This window comes from Coloeus monedula (genome assembly GCF_965178545.1).
Source record: "Coloeus monedula genome assembly, chromosome: 4".
Lineage (NCBI taxonomy): Eukaryota > Metazoa > Chordata > Aves > Passeriformes > Corvidae > Coloeus > Coloeus monedula.
In genome coordinates, this window is record NC_138784.1 from 27,093,597 (window position 1) to 27,117,661 (window position 24,065).

The 24,065-nt window shown below is 44.9% G+C and overlaps 3 protein-coding genes across 6 annotated transcripts in view; 2 read left to right on the forward strand and 1 right to left on the reverse strand.

The window, feature by feature from the left end:
* Positions 1 to 650: 650 nt before the first annotated feature.
* LOC309572214 (heat shock 70 kDa protein 12A-like) lies at positions 651 to 4,914 on the forward strand (the record flags this gene model as incomplete). Its single annotated transcript, XM_082280346.1, has 4 exons — positions 651 to 932; positions 2,182 to 2,406; positions 2,762 to 2,933; positions 3,854 to 4,914. 4 exons carry the CDS (start codon positions 651 to 653, stop codon positions 4,912 to 4,914), a joined length of 1,740 nt encoding a protein of 579 aa, XP_082136472.1.
* Positions 4,915 to 10,292: 5,378 nt separating this feature from the next.
* On the forward strand, positions 10,293 to 13,874 carry LOC309571894 (cytoglobin-1-like; the record flags this gene model as incomplete). The annotated part of the gene is made up of 3 exons (XM_082279778.1): positions 10,293 to 10,387; positions 12,304 to 12,535; positions 13,746 to 13,874. 3 exons carry the CDS (start codon positions 10,293 to 10,295, stop codon positions 13,872 to 13,874), a joined length of 456 nt encoding a protein of 151 aa, XP_082135904.1.
* A 6,306-nt stretch (positions 13,875 to 20,180) lies between these two features.
* LOC309572321 (putative RNA-binding protein Luc7-like 2) overlaps positions 20,181 to 24,065 on the reverse strand; it is a 32,619-nt gene continuing 28,734 nt past the window's right edge. For all 4 annotated transcript variants that reach the window (XM_082280501.1, XM_082280498.1, XM_082280499.1 and 1 more), the window contains 2 exons: positions 23,218 to 23,412; positions 20,181 to 21,230 (listed from right to left, as the gene is read on the reverse strand). In XM_082280501.1, coding sequence (XP_082136627.1) covers positions 21,038 to 21,230; positions 23,218 to 23,412 — 388 coding nt within the window. In that variant the 3' untranslated portion in view covers positions 20,181 to 21,037. The remainder of the gene's footprint in view (positions 21,231 to 23,217; positions 23,413 to 24,065) is intronic.

Here is a 24,065-nt window from a genome sequence, read left to right on the forward strand (position 1 = left end):
TTTCTCTTGCACTGCCTCACACTTCGGAGTTGAACTTGAGCTGAATTTGGGGACAGTAACCATCTCTGTGATGGCTAGAAAGGTTAGGAAGTAGAAAACAGAGCTTTTACTGAAATATTTCACAGTCAGAAAATGTTTGCAGTTCAGCACTCATGCAACCCTCCAAGAAATTTTGTAGAAATATTCAGACCTAGGAAGGTTAAATAAGTTCATCCAGAGACAGCCCCTGTGTAACCTACCTGCTGCCTTCTGCAGTCATCTTTCTGGGATCACTGTCCTCACACTGTCCTTCCATCCATTCTCTTCTGTAGCCAGAAGCATTGGATGTCTCCATGCCTTTACAGCAGCAGCAGAAAATGTTTGTTGAAATGAGTGGGCAGCACCAGGGACTGTCCTTGCTGCTGGGAGTGCAGAAAGCTACTGATCAGTTTCCTAACAAAGGCACTTTGCTGTTTTGAATAACAGAAGCAAACCCTGCCTCTTTACAGGAAAAGGCACAGTTTACAGGATGTCTAGAGTCATATCCCTCTCCAGCCAATAAAGTCAGGGAAGGTTGCCCTTCCCTCTGAAATATCAGGCCTTTCAGTCCAGTCCCATCTGTTTACCCCTCTCTGGCTCCCAGAGCTGCACACCTCTGCACTGCAGTGGCCATGGCCAGCCAGTCAGTCTTCGTTGTTGCTATAGATTTTGGCACATCCTACAGTGGGTACTGTTATTCTCTTGCTTCAGGTACCGACCAAATCTGCCAGGTTTACTGGGGAACAGAGCATGGGCTCAGGACCCCAAAGACGCCCACATGCATCTTGTTCAACCAGAAGCAGGAGTTCAAGTATTTTGGCTATGATGCTGTGATGAAGTACCAGAACCTGCCCTCCAGCCAAGCTGACAGCTGGTACTTCTTCCAGAATTTCAAGATGCAGCTGTACAACACGGTAGGTGGAAGAGTTACTGCTGATGGGGGTCAGGGCTATTCATTTATTTGAGGGGTGGGGGCTAGAGAATCCATGAAGAAGGCTGAGTAAGTCTGGTTAATGGGGATGAATGAACTCAAGTCAGAGAGTGTTTTGATGAACCAAAGAAGAAATTATTTATTTTTGTAATTGCTGATAGCTTCATGGGTCCTTTATGATGTTTCTTGTTTGTCTGAAGACAATAAAACCTGACTGCCTACCTGGGTGAAGGCAAAGACATGTTCCTAAAAAACAGCTGCCCTGTTCCCGAGCTTGGCAGAGAAACTGGTCTCCCTCTGGGACTCCCTGCTTCAGTCCTCAACAGGGAACAAGGATCAAGTGAAATTTCCTGTAATTCAAAGGAGATGGGCAGCCCTGAGATCACCTAAGAGCTCATCCCATGTTATACAGCTCCCCCAGCTTATCTTTCCCTCCCTTGAAGTGTTATTCTGAAGCTAATGTAAGGGTGTCCAGCTGTCCTTAAAGCCTGCAGTGGCTTTATCATTTCTCTCTGAAGGCTCTGTGCTAGTTTGGAATAGTTTGCAGCTTTATCTGGGTTTGCTTGTTCAGCCAAACACCAGGCTACCTTAGGACCTTCCTCTCTGTGCGCTGGGGTCCTACAGGGCTTCGCATAGGCTAAACCAGAGCACAGAGCCAGTCCCAGGAAAAGCCTCATGTCCTCTCTTTGGCATCCCCCAGGGTTAAGTCATGAATGCTGACCTGGGTGCTGTGGTGGGTGGGGACGCCTCTTTGAAGATTTTCCTCCCCAGGAAAGTTGGGAATGATGTGGTCTGTCACAATGTCACCTTTGGAGTGCTTGGTTCTCATTCACTTTCAGTGGAGGGTGGAGAGAGGTTTTAGTTCAGAACTATTTCTCTCCATCTGAGGAGCAAATGGTGAAGGAAATTTTCATTGCAGAATCACCCCCCACTGGCTCTTCAGGGATCTACAGGATCTACAGGGTCTTTACAAAATTTGGCCTAGGAGAAACAGCTGACTTATCAACCACATTGACATTTTGCCTACTGAATCACAGGTGTGGTGGGTAAGCAGTTTGGTAGCTGACCTGTGCCACTTAGACTCAGTTAGCCACAGTAGTGAAGCCAGTGCTGGGAGTTCACTCAGGTTTGGAGACAGGACCTCCTTCTGTGCCCTAGGTTGTGCAGTGCTCGGTGTGAAGGGGACAGGTGTCATACAGGCACTGCACCATGTGACTCTTTTTGTTTTGTAGAATGTCACGGCTGGCATGGAGCTGAAAGCCAGCAACGGAAAGTTGCTTCCTGCCCTGACAGTCTTTTCCAAAAGCCTGTGCTACCTGAAGGAACATGCCCTGAACACCATTCAAGAGGCCTCTTTCCAAACTGTCTGTGACCAGGAGGAGATCACCTGGGTCCTTACTGTCCCAGCCATATGGAGCGCTGCCGCCAAGCAGTTCATGCGTCTGGCAGCAAAAGAGGTGAAAGCAGGGGTTACCCCATTTCCTCATATTACCTTTGGAAGTTTCTTTGCCCATTGAGGCAAAGGAACCCCTCAACATGTAAACCTGTATTTCAAATTTCAGTCCATCAGGCAGAGAAATCTTCCACATTGAGGGTGGTGAGGGAGTGGATGTCCCAAACTGGCAGTAACAACAGCTCTGCCCTCTCCTGCCACCGCCGTATAGTAATGAGGCCCACAGAGATCAGCGGTGCAAGAACCACCACCCCTGCATGAGCTGCTGGGGTGAGAAGAGTCTCCCTAGCAGGTGGTGTTCATGCAGCAGTAATGTCACCCCCTTTCCTTGAACTGATTCTTCTCTTTTTTGATGTTAGGCAGGAATTATCTCTGGCATGCTCTCTGAGAAGCTGATCATTGCCTTGGAGCCAGAAGCTGCATCACTGTGGTGCAAGCAGCTTCCACAGGAAGGGTTTATGGCAGACAGCAGTGACAAGAAGAAGTTTGAAGACTCCCCTGGGATCCAGTATATTGTTGTTGACTGTGGAGGTAAAATTTTCCCTGATTAACAGGTACCATCTTTGCTGGGCACAGTGCGTGGCAATTTCACAGTATGGCCAAAGGTCTGCAGTGCAGTCCCAGAGCTCAGATTCCACTGCTGTGCTTGTCCTGGGGTTCTTATTTTTATTTCTCACCTAATGAGATCTTGTGAGCAGGCAGAAAAATAGGAGAAAACAACAGGATTGTGTCTCACACTACAGTGCTCTTCAGGCCAGACAGTCACAACACAAAGTCCTGTCCTCTCACCAGATCAGCTGGCACCGGGTCCCAGCATCAACCATCAGCATGCGCCACGTGCTCTTGTGTAGCCTGAGCTCACAGCTTCCTCTCTAGGAGCAACTGTAGTTAGTGCCCAGTGAAGTGACCAAAGAGATGAGCTAGCAGGCACTGGGGAGTAAATCATTAAGAATATTTGATGAAGTGCTACTCAGTAATTTCTCTAGATTCCTGAGGTTTTTTGGTGTGATGTGAATTTTCTGCCAAGAGCAGTCTAGTGGTTGTGAACAGATACCGAAAAAGCATCAAGAGGACTGCAAGTTCCTGAGAGTCTTCTCACCACTGGTCAGGAGTCCATGACCTATGTGAGGAGGCCAGTCTCCGTTTGTGATCAGACAGGAGATCAGCTTGTTCAGTGAGCAAGTCGGAGCATCCAGCTCTTATCAGAAATAACTGTAGGAGCCTTGTGAGACCAGGCTTTTAAACAAAATTAAAAATAAATAAATTTAAGAAATCTAGAGAAGTACAGGCAATAGTAGAAGAGTGAGGATGAGGAAAGAAAGCAGCAGAAAAGCACATTTGTGAATTGGGAGTTCAGAAGGTAAGATTAAATTCAGTGGAAATTAATGTACTTTAAAGCAAACAGCGCAATTAATTTGAGTCTCTGTGTGTGTCTGTGTCTGCGTGTGTAGGTGGCACTGTAGACATCACAGTACATGAGATCCAAGAAAACCATTACCTAAAGGAGTTACACAAGGCAACTGGAGGTGGATGGGGAGGCAACAGAGTGGATGAAAACTTCACCAGTTTCCTCAAGGAAATATTCAGTGATGGTGTATGGGATGAATATGTAAAGAAGCACCCTTCTGAATTACAAAGTATGATGTACAACTTCGGCCTACAGAAATGCTCTGCTAACAGGGAGGCAGTCTACATACGTTGCTACTGCAACCTGGTCAGAGTGGCAGAGTCCAAGAAGGACATCTCCCAGTTCTTTGAAAAAGCAGTAGGAGCTGTGTGGTGTGATGGGACGATCATGATTACATATGAGAAAATGAAGGGGTTGTTTGACTACTGTATCAACAATATCATTTGTGCTTTGAGGGAAATTCTTTGCAAGCCTGAGATGGACAAAGTCCAATACATTTTGCTTGTGGGAGGCTTTGCGTCCAGCATCATCCTGAGAGATGCAGTCAGTCAGGCCTTTAGCAGCAAGTATCATATCCTTTGTCCCACAGAGGCCCAGCTGGCCATTGCAAAAGGGGCTGTTTTATTTGGAGTTAATCCACACATTGTTACCTCAAGAATCAGCTGTAGGACATACGGCGTAAAAGTGAGTGAGAAATTTGATGATGCTATCCATGACATCCGTAAACGGAAGGTCTCAGAAATTGATGGCTATACTTATTGCACAGACCTCTTCAAGAAATTGGTGGGAGTTGGGGAGCCGCTGAATGTAAATGAAGTTGCTTACTATAATTTCTATCCAATAGAACCAGATCAAACAAGTGTATTCTTTACTTTCTATTGTACAAAAAACCAGGATGCTCAGTATGTAGATGAGGATGGGATGGAAAATCTTGGCTCCTGTGTAGTGCCATCTCCAGACACACAGCTGGGGAGATATCGCAAGCTGAAGATGGAGATTAAATTTGGGCTCACTGAATTTAAAGCCACATGTACTGATGTTACTTCCCAAGAAAGTCAGACAGTTGTAATAGATTTTTTATCTAATGAATGCTCGACATATTGAACAGATCTTAGACATCTTTTCCAGCCACTATGATTCTAACTATTCTATGACTTCTACAATAGAGGAGGCAATTGGACCAATAAGTCCATCACGTAGTGTTCTGTTTACACAGGAAAACTACTAGTCTGATTGTCTGGTTCCTTCCATTCCTTACCAACCATCCTTTCAGTCCAACACCTCACTTTCTGTTGTATCTGACAGCAGGTTTGTCTGCTGCTTCATCTTATGCCGTTTTAGCTTGCATCTCTGAACTCAATAGTCCATACCACCAATATAATCATCTGTGACCTGCCTGTGTTTGATGCAAAGCCTCTGGACTGCTGTCTAACTTCCACATAAAGCAGCCCATAGCTGTTTATTTTAGCCTGGTGTCTTTCAGACACATCTCTTTCTCTCACATTGGGTCTCTTTAGCTGGAGTCCAGGTTTAAATCTGGTGGGGGTGGCATTCATAGGAGTGGATTTCTCTTTTCTTCAGAATATCGCTTACATAAACTGTGTGTCATTAAAGCTCCAGTGTCCCAGATGAGGGTGCTGAGTGAACCAGTCTAGGGGCTTGTGTCCAAAACCTGTGCAAGTGTTGTTTCCATTAAAGGATTGGGTGGTTTGATCTCATTAATTGGGCAGATATGAATGCCAGATTGTAACATTACAGATATGAATAGTGCTTATGCTGCTGCCTGAGGCCTCTGTCCAGCTCTGGGTACTCTCTGCATCTCTGATTTGGGCTTGATATTTTCCAAAATCTAATTTCTTTGCCTCCTGCCTGCAGCACCTGTGCAAAGGTTCAGCATGGTGTAAGTTTCATGAGCATAAATTTGTACCAAGAAAAGGATGCAGTCCAGCAGTGTGCTGGGTCTGGCTGAGGTGGAGTTTACTTTCTTCATAGCGACCCTTATGCTGATGTGTGGTTTGTGTCCAAAATGGTGTTGTCAGCACACCAATGTTCAGGGGTGAGGGGTGGGCTGGCGTTTGTGGAATTGGTTTTTCCCCCCTCACTAAGGATGTAAAGTTTCTCTGCTGAACACCAGCCTCCACCAATGCAAATTCTTGGTTAGCTGGATTCACTGCAAGGAAACTCAGCAGTGGCATCCTTATTAGTTGTAATGATCATGTTAGAGTTACTGCCAGCCATGTAGTGAGTGTTGTTAATCATGAGAGCAGCATTCAGAGGACTAATCTGCATATCTGCTATGCCCTATGCTATCTAGAAGTGGAGCGATTTTGAAATTACTACCTTTGCTTTCACATTTAAAATGTTATGCATGCAATAAAAATATTCACAACAGACACCTGTGTCCATTTTTACCATGTCAGGTGGTACCCCTCGGTACACTTTGTAAGGGCCATTCTGGGGGGCTAGGTCCTAAGAAGTTGAGTAGTCATGCTTTTTTCTTACCCTTTGCATTTGGTAATTTCACCAGTGCAAAGCCCAGCACAGCTCTACCCGAGCCCACTAATACCCTGGAATGGGAGAGAGAAGTATGGTGTGGGAAAGTGGCAGTGGGTAAAGCTGCCTGTGACTGTTCCAGGTCTTTCCCACCCATGTGCTATGTGGGCTTTGGGATTCAGACATTGACACTGACAGTTGTGACTGCAGCTCCTAGTTTTGCTTGTTTCGATGAGCTGATTATCTTGAGAGCCTCAGACACTGAGCATGAGCAGATGCAGGTGTTTGTCCTTTCTGTGAAAGCAGCACTGAGTGTCAGGGTCTTGGGCTAAGCATCCTGAAACCTGGCAATATGGGGGGGCTCTACCCTCAGCCTAACACCACCACAGGTGTTCGGAAGAGTCACAGCTGCTGAGCCCCTGGCAGCCGTCCTGTGAAACAGATGTGTCTGCTGGGCTGGGAATTAACCCCGCTGAACAATAAATAAGGTGGGTTGATTATGCTAAAAATCACAGAATCACAGATCCCCAAGTTTCAAGAAGAAAAGACAGTGAGGTTTGCAGTGCCTGTAACCAGAACATCGATGTGCTCTAGAGCTGGGAAGGCTGCTGGATCCTAAATGGCTGGGTGAGTAGAAGGTACCACCCCTTTCTATGACTGGATCTTGCCAGCTGCCTTCTGCCTAAAGCATGTGATTTCTTTGAAACTGAGAGAAAGCAACCCCCACTTCTCAGTACTGATACCATTTCCCTGCAGAGCAATGGGAGGCACACCCTCTTCTCCCCTGGGGCTGGGGACAGGGAAAGGAGTGGCTTGGCCACAGCTCAAACACTTTGTTCCCTGCTCTGGATTTCCCAGCGTAATCTGCGTCCCCGGCCTGAGCCTGCCTGCCTGATGTCAGATGACGTTAAAGATTCACAAGAAGTTCACAGTAACTGTAAGTTAGCCTTGAAACTATGATATGATGTGCTGGAACAATGAAACCATGAAGAGACCCCAGGAAGAGAATGCTATAAATCCTTATGTCCTAGACGAGTAATAGTTCAAAGATATTCAAGCAGAAACTGCAACAGAGGTTTAACAAAATAAGGTTAAACTATAACTTGGCAACAGGTGGTAGGATGTAAAGACAACCTCAAGTTACCTTAGATTATTATAATGTTAAAGAACACACCCCCAGGAGAATTTGTATGTGGAGATGATAGGATACTGAACTGGACTGAGATCAACACATGCACCTTAAAAATTTTGTTATACAAGCATGAGTGACCCATCTCCTGTTCCTGTATGCTTCTTTTTTGGTTACCTTTTTGTAAAAATGACTCTGCTTGTTTTCCAAAAGGTTGGAAAAGGCCTGGCCTAGCACCCTAGTCTGCAGATTTGTAAAAAAATCATGTCTCGACTCAATGTGTTGATTGGCTTTTGCACACCAGGATTCTCTTCTTTAGGGATAACGTCCTGAGGAGCTTCACCTCCGTTTGAAAATATGTCTCTTCATGCAGTAGAAATTACACTTGAGAGGATTCACTTCCTTTGGGATGATAACCAACACAAACCACGGGAGAGGAAAAAGAAATAAACCAAGCAAGCGTCCTCTTGCCCACACATGGGGAGGTGTCAGCAACGACTTCATGATTAAACAGCTGATTTTTCATAGCTATTCCATTTCCAGGCAAAAATGGATTTCTGGAGCTTTTTTTCTGGAGGTTTCTGGAGCTTTTTTTCAATTGCTAGAGATTGCTGAGGTGTAGCTTAGATGTGTATAGCCCTGTTAGAGATGTCAAAACGTTATGAAGGATTTTTGTGTTCATCTTACAAGGACTCAGCAAATCATGCAAGGGGAAAATAGATGATAATTTTCCAAAACAGTGGAAGTAACACCAGAAGATGGAAGACTAGAAAAGCACGTCACAGACAGAGTGTGGTGACATGCTTGAGGGGAGATGTCATTACTTTGGTCAGGGACTGCCCTGTGCTGCTGACACCTGGCTTGGCCCCAGACAAAATAGACCCATTGCACCCCAAAACTGGACCAACCAAGTAAGTTTAGCATGCCTCCGTGGAAAAATGTTTAAGAATGGGCAGTGAATACTGAAAAGGGAGAAACAAGTCCAGGGCAGGTACAGTATCCAGTGGGATGATGACCAGTGGAAGAGCCCATGCTGGAGCAGTTGAGTAGGACACAAGGAGAAGCAAGAGCAAAGGGATCCCCATGCACCTACCACAGCTCCTGGACCACCCACCATCTCACCAAAGGGTCTGGCTGTAACCTGCAGCACGGGGTGAGGAAACGGGACAGGGGGAAGTGAGGCATCTGAGGGTTGGTTGGTTGGTTGGTTACTTGGCAATAAATTAATTGGATTGAAATTTCTCAACTCAAAACAGGTATTTTTTGGCCCAAGACAGGATGTCTGACTATGTATCAAGGGGTGGAACATGTTCATACTGCAATGTCCCAGAGGAGAGTGGGGGAGAGCAGAGGAGAATTCTCCTAGGGAATCATAGAATGTTTTGGATTGGAAGGGACCTTAAAGACCATCTCATTCCAACCCCTCTGCCATGGGCAGGGACACCTTCCACTAGACCAAGCAGCTCAAAGCCGCATCCAGCCTGGCCTTGAACTCTTCCAAGGATGGGGCACCCACAACCGCTTTGCAGCTTTCTATCAGACTGCTCTTTGTTTGCTGTGTGGTAAAAAGGGAGAGGGAGGCAAGTGGGGACAAATTTCAGTGAAGTCATTTGAGGCCTCCCTCAATGGGAGCAGTAGCAGTGGGACACAACCCCACCAAGACCAGTCAGTCTCTGTGAGCTTGCAGCCAGCACTTTTCCTTCTGTCTTGGGGTATCAGGCTGGTTTATCCTGACATGCTGCATATTTTCCCCTCACACCTATTCTTTCCCTCCTCTAAACCATTCCAAACAATATGAGGTTTTGTCTGCCTTCAGCATCCAGCAGCAGTTTCTCAAGCCCCTTAGCCCTTATTTTGCATATGTGCCCTGGGCTTAACCAGAACATTCCTGCCAGAGGTTAAGCCCAGGCATTGCATGGATAATCCATGAAAACTTTTTGCCTCCAGTTCCAAGTGACTGTAACAGGCCCAGAGTTGCTGTCTGCAGCTCCACGCTGGCCCTTCTCCAGCCCCTTATCTCTCTCCCAGGCAGGCAGGGCTCAGAGATAGAATAGGGCTCCCAGCTGCAAGCCAAGAGGTTTAGGAAAGTGAAATGCCTGGCTGTGCTGCACCATTCATCTCCAGTGCTAAAATGAAGTGGCTGTGCAGAGCACTATGGCCATGGATGCTGTGTCATGCTGCCATCACCATCCCTGCAATGCTGTCATTTTGGGGTGGCGAAGCTTCCCACCCTCATGGAGCCAAGGCTGGGAGCAGCTGTGGGATGAGCCCCTGTTAAACCAGAGGGCTGTGGGGAAAGCAGTGACTGTGGCATGAAGGCAGGACTGGAGAGAGTTGCTGGAGCTAGAAACAGGATCTTTGACTGAAAGACCAAAGAGTGCCAGGGAGAGGGGATGGCAGGGCACCACAGTGCCCTCAGCACAGCAGCACTCTTGGGAGAAAACCAGGAAAATTTGTTCTTGTGCAAGGATCACCTTCAGGAAAGAGGACCCAAGCACTAGCTTTGGCAGGGGTGAGAGGGGAAGAGAATTGATCTTTTTTTTCCCCACTGAAAACTGCCTTTTTTCCCTTCTCTCCTCAGACAGTGAGACCGTTGCTTTGGCACCTGACCTACGACTACGGGGCTAGTCCTCCCTCCTCATGTGGTTGGTTTCTTTCCTGATTAAAAGTGATTAGGTAACTCTAAAACCTGCAGAAATGTGACTGAGGAGAATGGAGACAAAGAGACCCTTCAAGATCTTTTAAATCCCCAGGGCAGTATTTAGAGAGCCCTGAGGAGAGAACTGGAGCAGAAAGACTCTGCCAGGACCTCCCTGTCCTTCTTCCTGCTGCACCCTCCGTTGCCAACATCTCCTGCACCATGTCGCTCTCTGAAGCAGAGGTGCAAAGTGCCCGCGGTGCCTGGGAGAAGATATATGTGGATGCTGAGGACAATGGGACAACTGTGCTGGTCAGGTAAGGAAAGAGCCCATCCAACTGCTGCCCCAGAGGGGTGAAGGAGGAAACAGCAAGAAGGATGGAGATACTGCCTAGGAGCATGTCTTGATATTTTTCATGCAGCCCTTGCTGGGAAGAGGAGCAATCCACACAAGGAAGAATAAAAGGAAAGTGGTAAGGGGGTGGGAAAAGAAGAAGAGACAAGATCAATTTCTTCACCCACGTAAGGTAATGAAAAGAAAGTGTGGTATGAAAGAGAATGGGAACAAAACATGGGCCTTATTTCCCTCTTCGTCTTTATCTCTAAACTCTTTTTAAACTCAGTATTTCACTTCTGATTCTCCTTCAGCATCAGTTCATCTGTTCCATTGTATTATACCCTTTCTGTGGGCTTTCCTCTCTTAGTTTCCATCGCGTTTCCCTCTCTTCTGTTCACCTTTCACATATTCCACTCTCCTCTGGGACTTACATCACCTCCATAAGCATGGATCAGTTCAAACACTATTTCTGGTTATCAGACCTTTACCCACCACTCTGGCTTTCTTGTATATCACACCTTGTGCCTGGATTACCCTCACAAACTATTACATGCTGCTCTTTCCTTCTGCAGGCAACACAACCTGCACACAGTTAGGGTCAGGAATGCAGCCATAAAACTTTAGCAGCATCCAGTAGTTTGCCTCCCTGGGGTAATTTACTCTAAAAGGTTTTGCTTTAGTGTCCTACAACCCCAGACCCACCTATAGAGAAGAGTTCAGGGCTTCCCATGACAAGAGAGACATGGCCATACTGGAAAGAGTTCAGCAAAGGGCAAGGAAGATGATGAGGGGACTGGAGTATCTCTCCAATAAAGAAAGGCTGAAAAAGCTATGACTGTTCAGGCTGGAGAACAGAAAGCTCAGGGGAATCTTATCAATGTGTACATAAAAACCTGAAGGGAGAGTGCAAAGAAGACAGACCCATGCTCGTCTCAGTGGTGTCACGAGACAGGACCAGAGTCAATGGGCACAAACCAAAACACAGGAGGTTCCCTCTGAACTCCAGGAAACACTTTTTTTACTTCTGAGTACAACTGAGCACTGGCACAAGTTGCCCAAAGAAGTTGTTGAGTCTCCATACATGGAAATGATCAAAAGCCCTCTGGCCATGGTCCTGGGCAACTGGCTTGCCAGTGGTGTTGAACCAGGTGATATCCAGAGGTTCCTTCAAGTCCAATCATTTTGTGACTTTGTGAAATGCAATGTGGAATTTGCTATGGATATTTCAGGTGGATAACCAGTTTACCCAACGGAGCAAACTGCTTTCTTTAAGAGTTTGACCAAGATGACTGTAATTGATCAAAGGTAATTTCAAACACACTGGATTGTGTTCCTTTTGAATAAACGGAATGAGCAGTACCCCATACTCAAACAACAATCCATCACAGGCAGTAAGAAAGCTTTGCAGTGGACTCTAGGAAGGGGTTAATTAACAAAACCAATAGTAGGGTTTCTCCATGAAAACACCCACCAGTATCACAGTGCTCATATCTGCCGTCCAGAACATTTTTGGGAATATTAAACTGTCACAGTCATGTGAACTGTCACAGTCACCCTATGTGAATGTGCTCCCACTGCACTATGAAAGTAACAGAGTTAACACTGAGGAAATATTTACTTTAGAAGCAGTAGAATAAGTTCATTGTAGGTTTTAAGGTGGAATGAGCAAAGGAAATGCCCTGGGGAGAGGCAAGGGAGAGAGGACTGGCTGCTATGTGCACGGGGGCTGTGCACAGGTGCAAAAGGCAAAGGAAAAACAAGGAATGCCTAAGTGTCTGTTCTAATAAAGAGAAGGAGAAAAGGGGCATAAATGCATAAGGCAAGGCCCGGAAGGTGTAGCCATGTCTGCTTTGATACCTTGGTCCACAAGTCAGAACATCTCTCATTCCTTAACAGGATGTTTACTGAGCACCCAGACACCAAATCCTACTTCACACATTTCAAAGGCATGGACTCTGCCGAAGAGATGACACAGTCAGATCAAGTCAGGGGCCATGGCAAGAAGGTTTTCAGTGCCATCAACAACATGGTGCAACACCTGGACAACTCTGAGGCTTTTCTTGGGATAGTGACCCCACTCGGCAAGAAACATGCCACCCAGCTGAAGATTGACCCCAAAAACTTCAGGGTGAGTGAGCAGCCCTCTTCCCAAAGGGTGTAATTGTGAGGAGGGCATGTTTTCCCCTTTGAAGGGTACAACTGAGGAAAATAGGCCTTGTGTGTAGGAATACATGTATATGCCTGAGAGAATCGAGGTGGTGGAAGGTGAGATGGTTGATGGTGGAAGATGGCAGGAGTGAGCGATCTGGCATTGGTGGGGAAGACGGCTGTGCAGCAGATGTGCTGCAGGCAGGTCTGCTCAGGTGGGAGCTGCACAGCTGCCCATGAGCTGTAGTGGGTTTTCTCAGTGCAGTCAGATTCCCACACCTGCCATTTAATAACAAGATACAGAAAAGCAGTTTAACACTGGACTTCAGTCCCTGATGTATTTTTTATCTCGTAACAGGAACTGAGCTTTCCGAGGATAATTAAACCTGCTGTTATTGAACAACAATGGCAACAGCATTGTCATCATTAAACAAACACAAATAATAAATACAGGATCAAATTACTTGCCCAGATCCACCTAAGGTCACTAGCAGAGTGCATTTATAACTATTTCATCTGCTTTACACAGCAAAAAGAGGCACCTTCTGGCAAAGATTATTTCCAAATGAAGGTTATTTCAAAAGCAGTGGGCCAAATTTTCAGTAAGTGGGAAAATAAGTGATGATTTCTGGCTGAAAATAGTTTTTCAGGGTAAAGATGCACACAGAACAATAAATGCTGCACAGAAAAGGAGTTGGCATTTCAAAGTATCCCACCTACCTAGTGACTGCAAGGACAAATGAACTCTGCTACAGAATGCCAGATAGCTAAGAAGCAGGAAAGATCAGGAAGAAACTTACCTCCCAAGCTGTGTATTCCAAAGGTGTCCAACAAGGGGGCTCATTGTGGCCTCTAAACATTTGGGGCAGTCCTCTGCCAGGAGAAGGATTGCAGTGGATGGACAAAGCACATCAGGCCTATACAGCTATCCTTAAGTGATAGGTGCAGTCAACATTTACTAGATACAGGATAGTTAGAAATGCCACCAGCAGTTTTTTTGTGAATGCTATAATGCACCTTATTTTCCATGCCCTGTTACAAGCTCTGCAGGCCATGTGCTGTGAATTGTTCTTGTACCCCTTTCTGCCTTCCAAGAATCCCAACTAAAGATATACAAGATATGTAAGTTCTTATGCCTGTAATGTGGAGAAAAGTTCACACTGGTTGTTTCTTCCCTTCTCCTTGTTTAGATTATCTGTGACATTATCTTACAACTGATGGAGGAGAAATTTGGTGGAGACTGCAAAGCTTCCTTTGAGAAGGTGACCAATGAAATCTGCACCCACCTGAACAATATCTACAAAGAGGAGGGTTGGTGAGGCTGTGCATACTCCAGGCTCTTCAAACATCTTGCCAGCACTGATTTGCTGCTTTTGGGCCCCCAGCCACAGCTGGAAAAATTAAAATTAAAAAAAAAAAAGGCAAGAAAAAAGGCTTACTCAATATAGGTATCAATGTCAATAATTTCCTTAGCAAACTGAGTTTTTACAGCTAAACAAAACCTGCAGATACATCAAGGTCAACCAAAAAATCCTGATGTGCTTTGCAGTTCCAGTGTTTCAGGTGGGTTCCTCTGGCCACCATCCTTGAAGACTACATTTTAAGATGATGACTTTAAGGTTTCTATTCCTAAAAGACTTGCTCCTTCCAACAGCACCAGCAGCTCTTTGGCTCACCTACCACCTCTCCATCCTCATGAATGATAGGAAGGACACCATTTTGAAGCATCTCCAGAATCTTGGAAGAGATCATTATTTAAGAGGCATGAGTATTGTTTTGTGTGACAAGGGGGAAGTGGTGTATGGGAATGACTAACACCTGGGAGAGGCATGAGCAAAGTCCCATCTTGCATGAGCCAGCAGAGTCACCCAACCTTGGTTTCTCAGAGCAGCTTTCAGCACAAGGAATGACAACACTGAGTGTGGTCACCACTGGACCCCTCTGGGCAGGGATGAACATCTCCAGGCTGTGGGTTTCACCGGGTTACTCCCAGGAAATTACTTGGGTTGCATTCCCACATGAGGCAAGAGTAGAGCTCACTAGCTCCTGTGCACCCAAAATGCACCCAGCTGATGGAGGCTGCTGCCTTGTCACATGGGCAGCACAGGGGGCTCAACCTGGCATGGGGCTCAGCCTGGCATGGGGACTCATCCTGTCCAGTCGCACAGCCTGAGCCTCCCTTCAGTGCTAACCAGGTACTGAACTATTTAATTGCTTTTCTTTGTATTCCTTAGACTTGGTGAAATAATCAGCTAATAACTGCAAATAACCACATGCTGGTTTGCTTCAGTGTAACGCAATAAACACAGAGAAAGCAGATGTGCCCTCTCATTTGCTTCACAGAAAAGGTGATGTGCAGCACTGGCAGCTGGTTACAGTGCACATACTGGTGATACTGGGGGGGGGTTCCAAAACCAGCTCAAGCTCCCACCCAGGCACCCATCACTCTTGTGGTAGTCAGGCTTCTCAGGTGGTGGGAAGGGAAGCTTTTCACTTAACCATGACGCAACAGTTTTGTAAACAGGTAAAAATGCAGACTTTTCCTTCATTCAATATGTAGTTTTCCTCACCCACTGAATTTGGCAAAGGATGCTAAATCCCAAAGTCCAGAAGAGGAACTCTAGCCAGAGGGGAGGATAAGGCAGGCTGCTTTATTTGCTTCGGTGTTCTGTTCAGCTCGGGGAGAAATGGAAGCATATTGCACAGCACTGGCAAGGACTGTAAAAAAAGAACAAGATGTGTAAAAAAATATTTATAGTCTCAAATCCCTCTGAGGGAATACAAGTAGTTAAAGCTCTGAAAAGAGGTGGTGGTAGTTCTTTACTCCCATTGCTCTGCTGCAAACCAGTTTGAGCTTAGGAAGATTTGAAGGCAGCAATTTGAAAAGTTACAGTGGTTCCATGCAAAGTTCCCCCCCACCTACTGATACAAGGGGCCTAGATTTTAGGGGTTAATTGCTGTGGGTACTGCTAGTACTGCAAAACTTTGCAGGTGCTTGCTAAACAATGTACTGCTTGCTAAACATTTACTATACCAGCCAGGTAAAGGGGAAGGATGTACAGGAGGATAAGGATAGGATGCCAGACCATCGATAAGAGGAAGAAACCATGACCAGAAATCCTACTTTCGGACCTTGGAACTGGCTCGAATCAGCTTTGGGGTTTGGACTGAGACCAGGACCTCAAAGAGCACGCGCAAGGAAGCAAGGTGAAGAGTTCAAATCTGAGGTAGACTGCTTACTTCATCCCGGAGACCCCAGCCCGCGACCACCAGGTGGCACTGCGCAGGCGTAGCAAGACGTTAAGCTAATTATAATAATAAGCAGAGACAGACCATGAATATGTATAGGTGCATTGTGTACCCTGATGTATATGTAATTTGTAACCAGATATATTTCAAGCTGAGCACCGCAGTTGGCACACATGGCGTTTTGGGGGTTACCCCCCATGCGGCCGGCGCTGCAATAAACGTACCTACTTTACAACTTTTGAGTTGTAGAGTCTTTTCTGCGTATCACTACCACCTTCTAGAGATGGAGACAGACAGGCTCCAGACGGGCTGAAGGTGCCTGAGGGCCAGTGCCGTGAAAAGTGCCTTCTTTGCAGCCCCTCTGAGCCAGCACCTGGAACTATTTCTAACCCTCGTGCACTTAACTGAGCATCACCATCAATACTTTACTACAGTCAGCACTTGTCAGATCATTTCAGCCTGGGAAAACGGTTTTACAGCCATGGCAGCTCCTGCTGCTGTCATGCCCTTTGTGAACTTGCAGGTGTCCAGCCCTGCTTTGTTGCTAGTTAATCCTGCCTTTCCGATGGTGCATCTCCTAGGTCTCTGCTTGCCTGCAGTGCACTGGCAGCACCATGGAACCTAGGGAAAGAATTTGGGACTACAGTTTCCCCAGCAAAAGGAAGTGAAAAGCCAAAGCCAGGAGAGGTAAGTCATGAGAGAATTTTCTAATTGTCCGCTGGCTCCATTATATGCCCACAGAGGGAAAAGCAGGGATAAAGAGGAGAGCCAGGGCTAGAAGCAAACATTCTCTTTCCTTATATTTCCAGCTGCAGTCTGCTGCTTCCCAATTTTGCAAGCTGCAGGGAAAGACAGATTTCAGGTGTTGCTGAAAAGAACAAATAATTACATAAGCAGTAACAGTGTGAGAATTTATTAAGCAAGTGGAAAAAAGTGATCAAAGCAAAAAACCACAGAGCAAGAACCATCATGCAGGACTGGACGAAGAGTGCATTAACATTTTTTATAAGCCCCTGCATCAGAAGAAACTAATCTCTACTGTCTGTTGAATAAAGGATAGCGATACTGAGGAAGGTGGCATGTGAAATATGGGATGGAGAACAGTAAACTGGAGGGGTTATCAGGTGCTGCAGGCCCTACACAACACTGCACACTGCCATCACCTCTGGAGCGTGGCTCAGTCTGCATTTATACTTAGTTTAATGCTGACTACAACCTCCATCTGCTATGTCCCTGCTGGCTCACCTATTTTCCCCCATTGTCCCTGGGGATGGGTGGGGCAAGATAGCCTGGACAGAGAGATGGGCTCCAGGGCAGGACTATCATTGTAGTAATGGGATGGTTAACTCCCAGATTCAACAGCTGGTGGAAGGCAAGAGGACAGAGGAACAGCCTCCTGTGCCAGCTTCACGGGCAAGTCATGATGGGTAACAGGATACAGCGGCACTAGGCTGAGCACCTCTGCCTGGATACGTCACCGTTTTACTACGTGGCTCCTCGTGCTGCAGTGGGGAAAGCAACACACAAGCTACGCAGCTTTGGGCCAGACTGCCCAGGGAAGTGGCTGAGTCACCATCCCTGGGGGTATTTAAAAGGCGTGAAGATGTGGCATTAGAGGACATGGTTTAGTGGTGGGCTGGGCAGTGCTGCGTTAAAGGGTGTTCTATGATCCTGAGGGCCTTTTTCAAGGTAACCAATTCTATGATTCCATCTTTAGGACAGGATCTCATTTCTGGTAATGTGCCATCCTCCAGATGCTTACCACCTTAAGCTTTTACTGTTTCGCAGTCCCCTGACTAACCCAGAGTGATTATGAGATATGGGAATAATGCTTGCAGGTTCACTGCAGATCAAACACATTAAATCAGTGAAGTAATTTACTTTTTCTGCGCATTTTGTACACATTCAGTTTGATAAAAACTGCTACAGAGCTACAACTGCATCAGCAAAATTTCCAAGATCCCAAAAGCTGATGCTGAGCTACAGCGTCCCTAGGTTCCCTCAAGAGCTCCATTTCATAATCTATTTGACCATGAAGACTAAGGTCAGTCCATACCACTCTTCAGCTGTCCAGCAGGAAATTTAACAGGTGATGAATACCTCAGTTTTGCACTCCTGGAAATTAATCTCATTGGGTTCTAATGGGTGGAAGATCCATATTTAGGAGTAGTCTCCCGCTAGATGCTCCAAATCTTTTGCAGCCTAGGTGTGTTTCATTAGTCACCTTAATTTTTTCTTCCGAACTGCACTTCAGTCCTGTATTTCCACGAGTAATTCAGATTATTTTATGAGGAAATCAGAGATATTACCTTCTTGCTTAACAGCAGTGTGGTACTTCCTCTACATAAGGGAAGGCCCAAACCCAATCCCCCTGTTGTAATTAAATTTATAAGCCATTTGTAAAAGGAATGGCATGTTATCCAGAATTTGCTAGTGTGGAGTCTAGGCACTGTTTTGTCACATTATGCAAATCTCACCCACCACCCATTCCCTTCCCCTTTTTACAATACAAAATTTCTAGTTGCTGGCTACAGGGGGAGACAGGGCCTCAGTATTTCTGGAATATTGTTATTCCAGAAAGGAATTCCAAAGGAATCACTGGCACTTGCACTATGCAAGATGTATCTAGAAATGACTGGTCACCTTTTGTCACACCACTAGAATTCCATTAACAACTATGTGACGATAGATGTTATTGAGCACTTACACTTGTGGCTGTACCAGATGGACAAACACCAGTAACCTCCATTCATGAAGCACCTGGGTCATCCAGGAATCAAAAAACAGTCCCAGGAAGGAAACTGATGCTCAGAATTCAAATGGATTTAAAAAAAAAAAAAAAAAAAAAGTGTTAAGTAGTTAGTCATGATCACTTTGGGAGCTTAAAATGATGTGAATTCAAAGTAGAACATGCAATGCTGGATTCAAGCCCTTGCAGAGGTGTAAATGACCTGTTCTAGCTTTCACTGCCAGCCAACACACTGCTAAATTATCTTCTGTGTTAGAATTATCACCCATGTGCTCTGAAAATGCTACAGAAACACCACTCTGGACAAACGCACGGAGTGAATGGTACTACACAACAATGTTAGCAGGCCTTCATAGGCACTTGCACTACAGAGGGACAGAGGCTGCAGAACCTGCTGGAAATGCCAAGAAATCATTACAAACACTGCTCTTAAGCATCACTGTTAGGTAACTCAGTGGTGTGATCTTAAGGAGGAAAATTTACCAATCTCTAAATTATTCTGTGTGGGAGTAGGGCATATCTGAGTAAATACCCCAAAGCACTTTCAATCCAACAGAATGAACAGCAACCCCTTTATGTTTTGTCAGTGTCACGGACTGGGATCAAGGGCACCGTCAGCAAGCTGGTGCAGTCAACACACTGGAGGAAAGGGGTGCCATCCAGAAGGACTTCAACCACCTTGAGGGGTGGGTCCATGCAAAGCTCAAGAAATTCAACAAGGGCAAGTACAAGGTGCTGCACCTGGGTCAGGGCAATCCCAAGCATAAATCCAGGCTGAAGGATGAACAAATGGAGAGCAGCCCTGCCGAAAAGGACTTGGCATGCAGGGGGACAAGAGGCTGGACATGACCCAGTGATGTGCACTCACAGCACAGAAAGCCATGTCCTGGGCTGTATCCAAAGCTGCATGGACAGCAGGGTGAGGGAGGGGATTCTGCCCTTCTGCTCTGGTGGGACCCCACCTGCAGTGCTGCACCCAGCTCTGGGGTCCCCAGCACAGGAAGGACATGGACCTGGTGGAGTGAGTCTAGAGGAGGCCACCAAGATGATCACAGGGATGAAGCACTTCTCCTGTGAGGAAAGGCTGACAGAGTTCAGGTTGTTCAGCCTGAAGAAAAGGCTCTGGAGAGATCTTATTGCACGTTCCACTACCTAAAGGAAGCCTACAACTGGAGAGGGACTTTTTACAAGGGCATGTAGTGACAGGACAAGGGAGAATGGCTTTAAACTGAAAGAGGGTAGATTTAGATGGAATATTAGGAATCAATTCTTCTCAGTGAGGGTAGTGAGGGGTTGCCCACAGAAGCTGTGGATGTCCCATCCTTGGAACTGTTCAAAGCCAGGTTGGATGGGGCTCTGAGCAACCTGGTCTAGTGAAAGGTGTCCCTGATCACATTAAGGGGGTTGGAACTGGATGATTTTTAAGGTCCCTTCCAACCCAAACTGTTCTATGATTCTGACTCAACATATTCCTGCTTTTGAAGATTTTAGGATAATCAGAATTGTAAGCAGAATGTCTGCTTCTCCTAGAGCCCATCTGTGTGTTGAAAACTCTAATAACCATATATTTTTTAAAAGACTGAATGGCTAGTTAGCCACCTTAAGAGACCAGTACATCCTTGTTAAGTTACTGGACAATATGGTTTCTTTTTTATTTTTTTTATTTCTTTTGTTCTTAATTTTTGTTTGTTGTTGCTGGTTTTTTTGTTTGTTTTAATACAATTAAAGATGTACCCCACAATAAAAAGCAGAAAGAGTCCTTATGGAAAAAAACAAATATATTGAACACATACCAATCAAATGGTACAGATATGGGACTGGCTTTGATTTCAAAATTTAAGTAGAAATAAAAAAGATGTAATGCAACAGCTGTTCAATTTCCAAGTCTAAATAGGCACTGTAAAAAGACATTTCCGCTTTCTCCAGCACACATTCCTGTCTAAATGCTCCCACTGTAATCAACTCCTAGGATCCCAAACAAAAATAAAGCCCAACACTGGGAACATAACCTTAGAGTAAAAGTTAATATCCACCCACCCTCTTACAAAAAAGCAAACAAAAAAAAAATTCCCCCAAATACAACCTTTCAATGCTGCTGTTTTGACTGGAGCAGAATTGGAGAATTTATAAAGGTTCAAAAGCACCCAAGGCAAGTAGTACAATATAATTTGTTCACTAACTTGTATTGGAAAGGAGATTAAAAACATTGAGATCTGCATCTTGGTACATAAAACTGTTGTCCTGAATAAAGAGAAATCTTTCAGAAAAGTTTTACAACTTGGTGGAAGTCCAGGACCCAGCTTTAGGCATCATTAAATCATGGGGTTTAATTCTGACTTTGTTATAACCACTTTTATATACTGTACATCTACCCTAGTTGGATCAGTGTTGGAACTGCTCACTGGTGTCCCTTTGAACAACTGTAAACTAAACCAAAGTATGCAACTCCATAGGAAGCTAGAGATCAGGTGAATATACAGCCAGTTATATCTCCCCTGCTTCACGCTCCTCTGAGCTCCTCGGCTCTTCCGATCGGCCATTAGCGCTTTCGTACGAACGTTTCTTGTCTTTGAAATCCCGCGGCGACCTCTCCCTCGAGCTTCTGTCTTTATCACGGGATGTTCTATCGCGATCTCGCGAACGCTCTTTGTCTCTGGAAGATCTTTCTTTAGAGGATCTGGAAGGTGCAGTGTATTTGAGAATTTGAGTTAGATGTGAATCGGTAGCTATCAAACAGCATTTAGATTTTATGTTTTTCTCTTTTTCCAACCCAGCTTTAGATTTATATAAACAGAAGCGTATGAGAAGACATCAAATCATTCTACCCTTCTCCCTTTCCTACTTCCCATTTCAAAAGACAAGTACTTTGAAGTAGGATTTAATCTACATTTATTACAGAGCCCAGATTAAGTTCAATGTGCTTCCCTACATCTCTTAGTTTCAGCCTCCACCTCCTAGTTTGCATTAACTGGAGTTTAGCTGAAATTTCTCATCTGCAGTCTTTTGTTTAAGAATAGTGTGTAGCCTCAGACATATAAATTACAAACTTAAAAAAAACGTTTAAAAACAGGAGTTTGCTTAAAAGCGAGGGGAAATTAACTTGCATCATTCTGGAAGGGAGGCTACTATATGACAAATACAAACCAAATCTGGAATCTGTTCTACAACCATATTTTGTTACAAGTATTAATCCTTGTGTGACTTTGAAAGGTTGGGGTAGTATTCTTTTTAGATATTTTACTCTGATAAATAAGCATTTTCAAAACCTTTATGATGGAGTCAGCAAAGACCTGTTTTGTTAAACAAACTATGTAGTTTTGAATTAAATTAGCTACTTGTATGGGAGAAAAATGGATTAGACATCCTCCTCTATATTCACTTACAGATGTACTTAGATCTGTTGAAAAACACTGCATCTGTATTTTACCCTGTACTGCAATCACAAAATATTCTAATACAGACTTTTACAAAAAATCTTAACAGCATGCTATAAAGCTAGCCAATGATTTCCTAGCCAAAAGTTTGGTACACGGGACAGGACAGTGAGACTGTACTCTCTCCACTTACAGAAAGTTACTGTCACTTCATCTCAAAGCTTCAAAACTAAGGTCTGCAAAATGCTCCTGTATTAATTTCCTTTTGTAAGCTTACAAAGAAGTGACCTTCCATGTTGGTTGCTCATCTGAAAAGATTGTTTTCCCTACAATGTAGTGTTTTGCAAGACTTAGTACTTGCAAAAACCACTAAGATCCAAAAGCATTACCCCTATTCCACAAACTACATATCACAGAAGAGAAGCCAAGTATCTTGTGCCCAAGTCCCCTGCAGAAGTAACAAAGATTACTTACTCCTGAAATAATTTGAACTATAAGCTCTGCATGTGTGGCCACTGCATGTGTGGCCACTTCCAAACCTGACCTTTTATCTTCTTGCAGGTCAACAGTCTCAGGGTTTTAAGACTGGGCACCCTATCACTGCCCTCAAAGTATGCCACGGTGGGTAACCTATACAAGAAAGGAATCCTGTTTATGAGCAGACCTCCCCATGAAATGCCTCGTTGTGTAATCCCAACTCTTTTAAGTTATGCTCATTCATGTAAAATAAGCCAGCCAATCCTCAGGAGCAGACAGCAACTGCATCATTCAAAAGCAAAAGCCCCAGCCTGCCCCCTGCAGTAATCTTTCCAGGAGAGGTCCTTGCAAAGCAGTATCTTCAGATGCAATGCAACAAGTTTATTTTCAGGCATATGTGAACTTGTTTTTATCTGGTGCACTACACAATAGACGGGCTCTGGTGTTGGGAACAAGAGCCCAAGGGAAAACCTGAATATATGACAGTAAGATTACTGCTGATATCCCTGGGTTCAAATGAAAATCAACTCTTTCACTTTCTATGCTTCAGGAAACCGGTATTATCAACTGGACACCAATACTCTGTAGCACTCATCCAGAACAGAAATAATATATAACCCTGTTATTGTTACTAAAAAAAAGAAAATAGATCAGTCTGGTGTGTTAAATCATAAATATGCCAAAGCTGTAACTGAAATCTGAGACAGACTCGAAGTGTCTTTAAATTACCAAGTAGTAGGCATAAACTTAATTTAGTGTGAAAATTCTCATTATGCGTTAGGAAAAGCCATTTATTTCTAGGGCAGCATTCACCTCTTTTTAGAGCTGCGTTCTCGGCTTCTCTCCCTGGAGCTGTGCCTGCTTCTATGATGGCTGCGGCTCCGGCTGCGGCTGGTGGAGCGGGACCTGTGGCGGTGGCGCTTCTCACGGGATTTGGATCGAGTCCTTCTCTTCCGTTCCCGCGAGGCTGAGCGAGACCGGTGTCTGCGGCGATCTCGGGACCTAGATCTAGGAACAGAGAGGGCTTACACCACCCACTGCTTTCATCCCGCTACTCTTACCAGTGTGCTGTGAACGTTATGCACTCTATGTGTAAGCACATCTGTATAGAGAATGGCCTGCAGTGTTCAGAGCCGTTGCAGTGTCTGATCACAGGCAAACAGACGGGGGAAAGCAACATCAGAAAGGCTACAAACTCCTTTTTCACTAATGCAGACAATTTTATAGTTAATTCATGACTGTATGGCTACAGCATAGCCAATTCAGGCTCCTGAAAGCAAATAAAAATATGAAAAAAAATATTTAAAATAGTGTCTTTATCAGTTAAAGCTGTAGAACTTCATGATACAGTGACAGGGATCATCTGCCAGAATCTATGTCTTATGATGTTCTTTAAAAACTGGGCTGTATTGTTCCCCATAGCTACAACAACAAAACTAGTCTGGAAGGTTCTAAACACTATACAAATTTAGTGGTTTTTTTTCTTCCCCAAATCACTTTGCAATCATACCTCAAACTTTGACCTTAAACTGTGTAGATTTGAAAGAACACTCATACTATTCATGGGTGATCTGTTAAGAGTTAACCTGGTGCTTAGGATTTTGAAAACATGGGCTTTCACCAAAAGGTACTAGCCAGAAGCTTTTGAAAGAAAAAGCAAT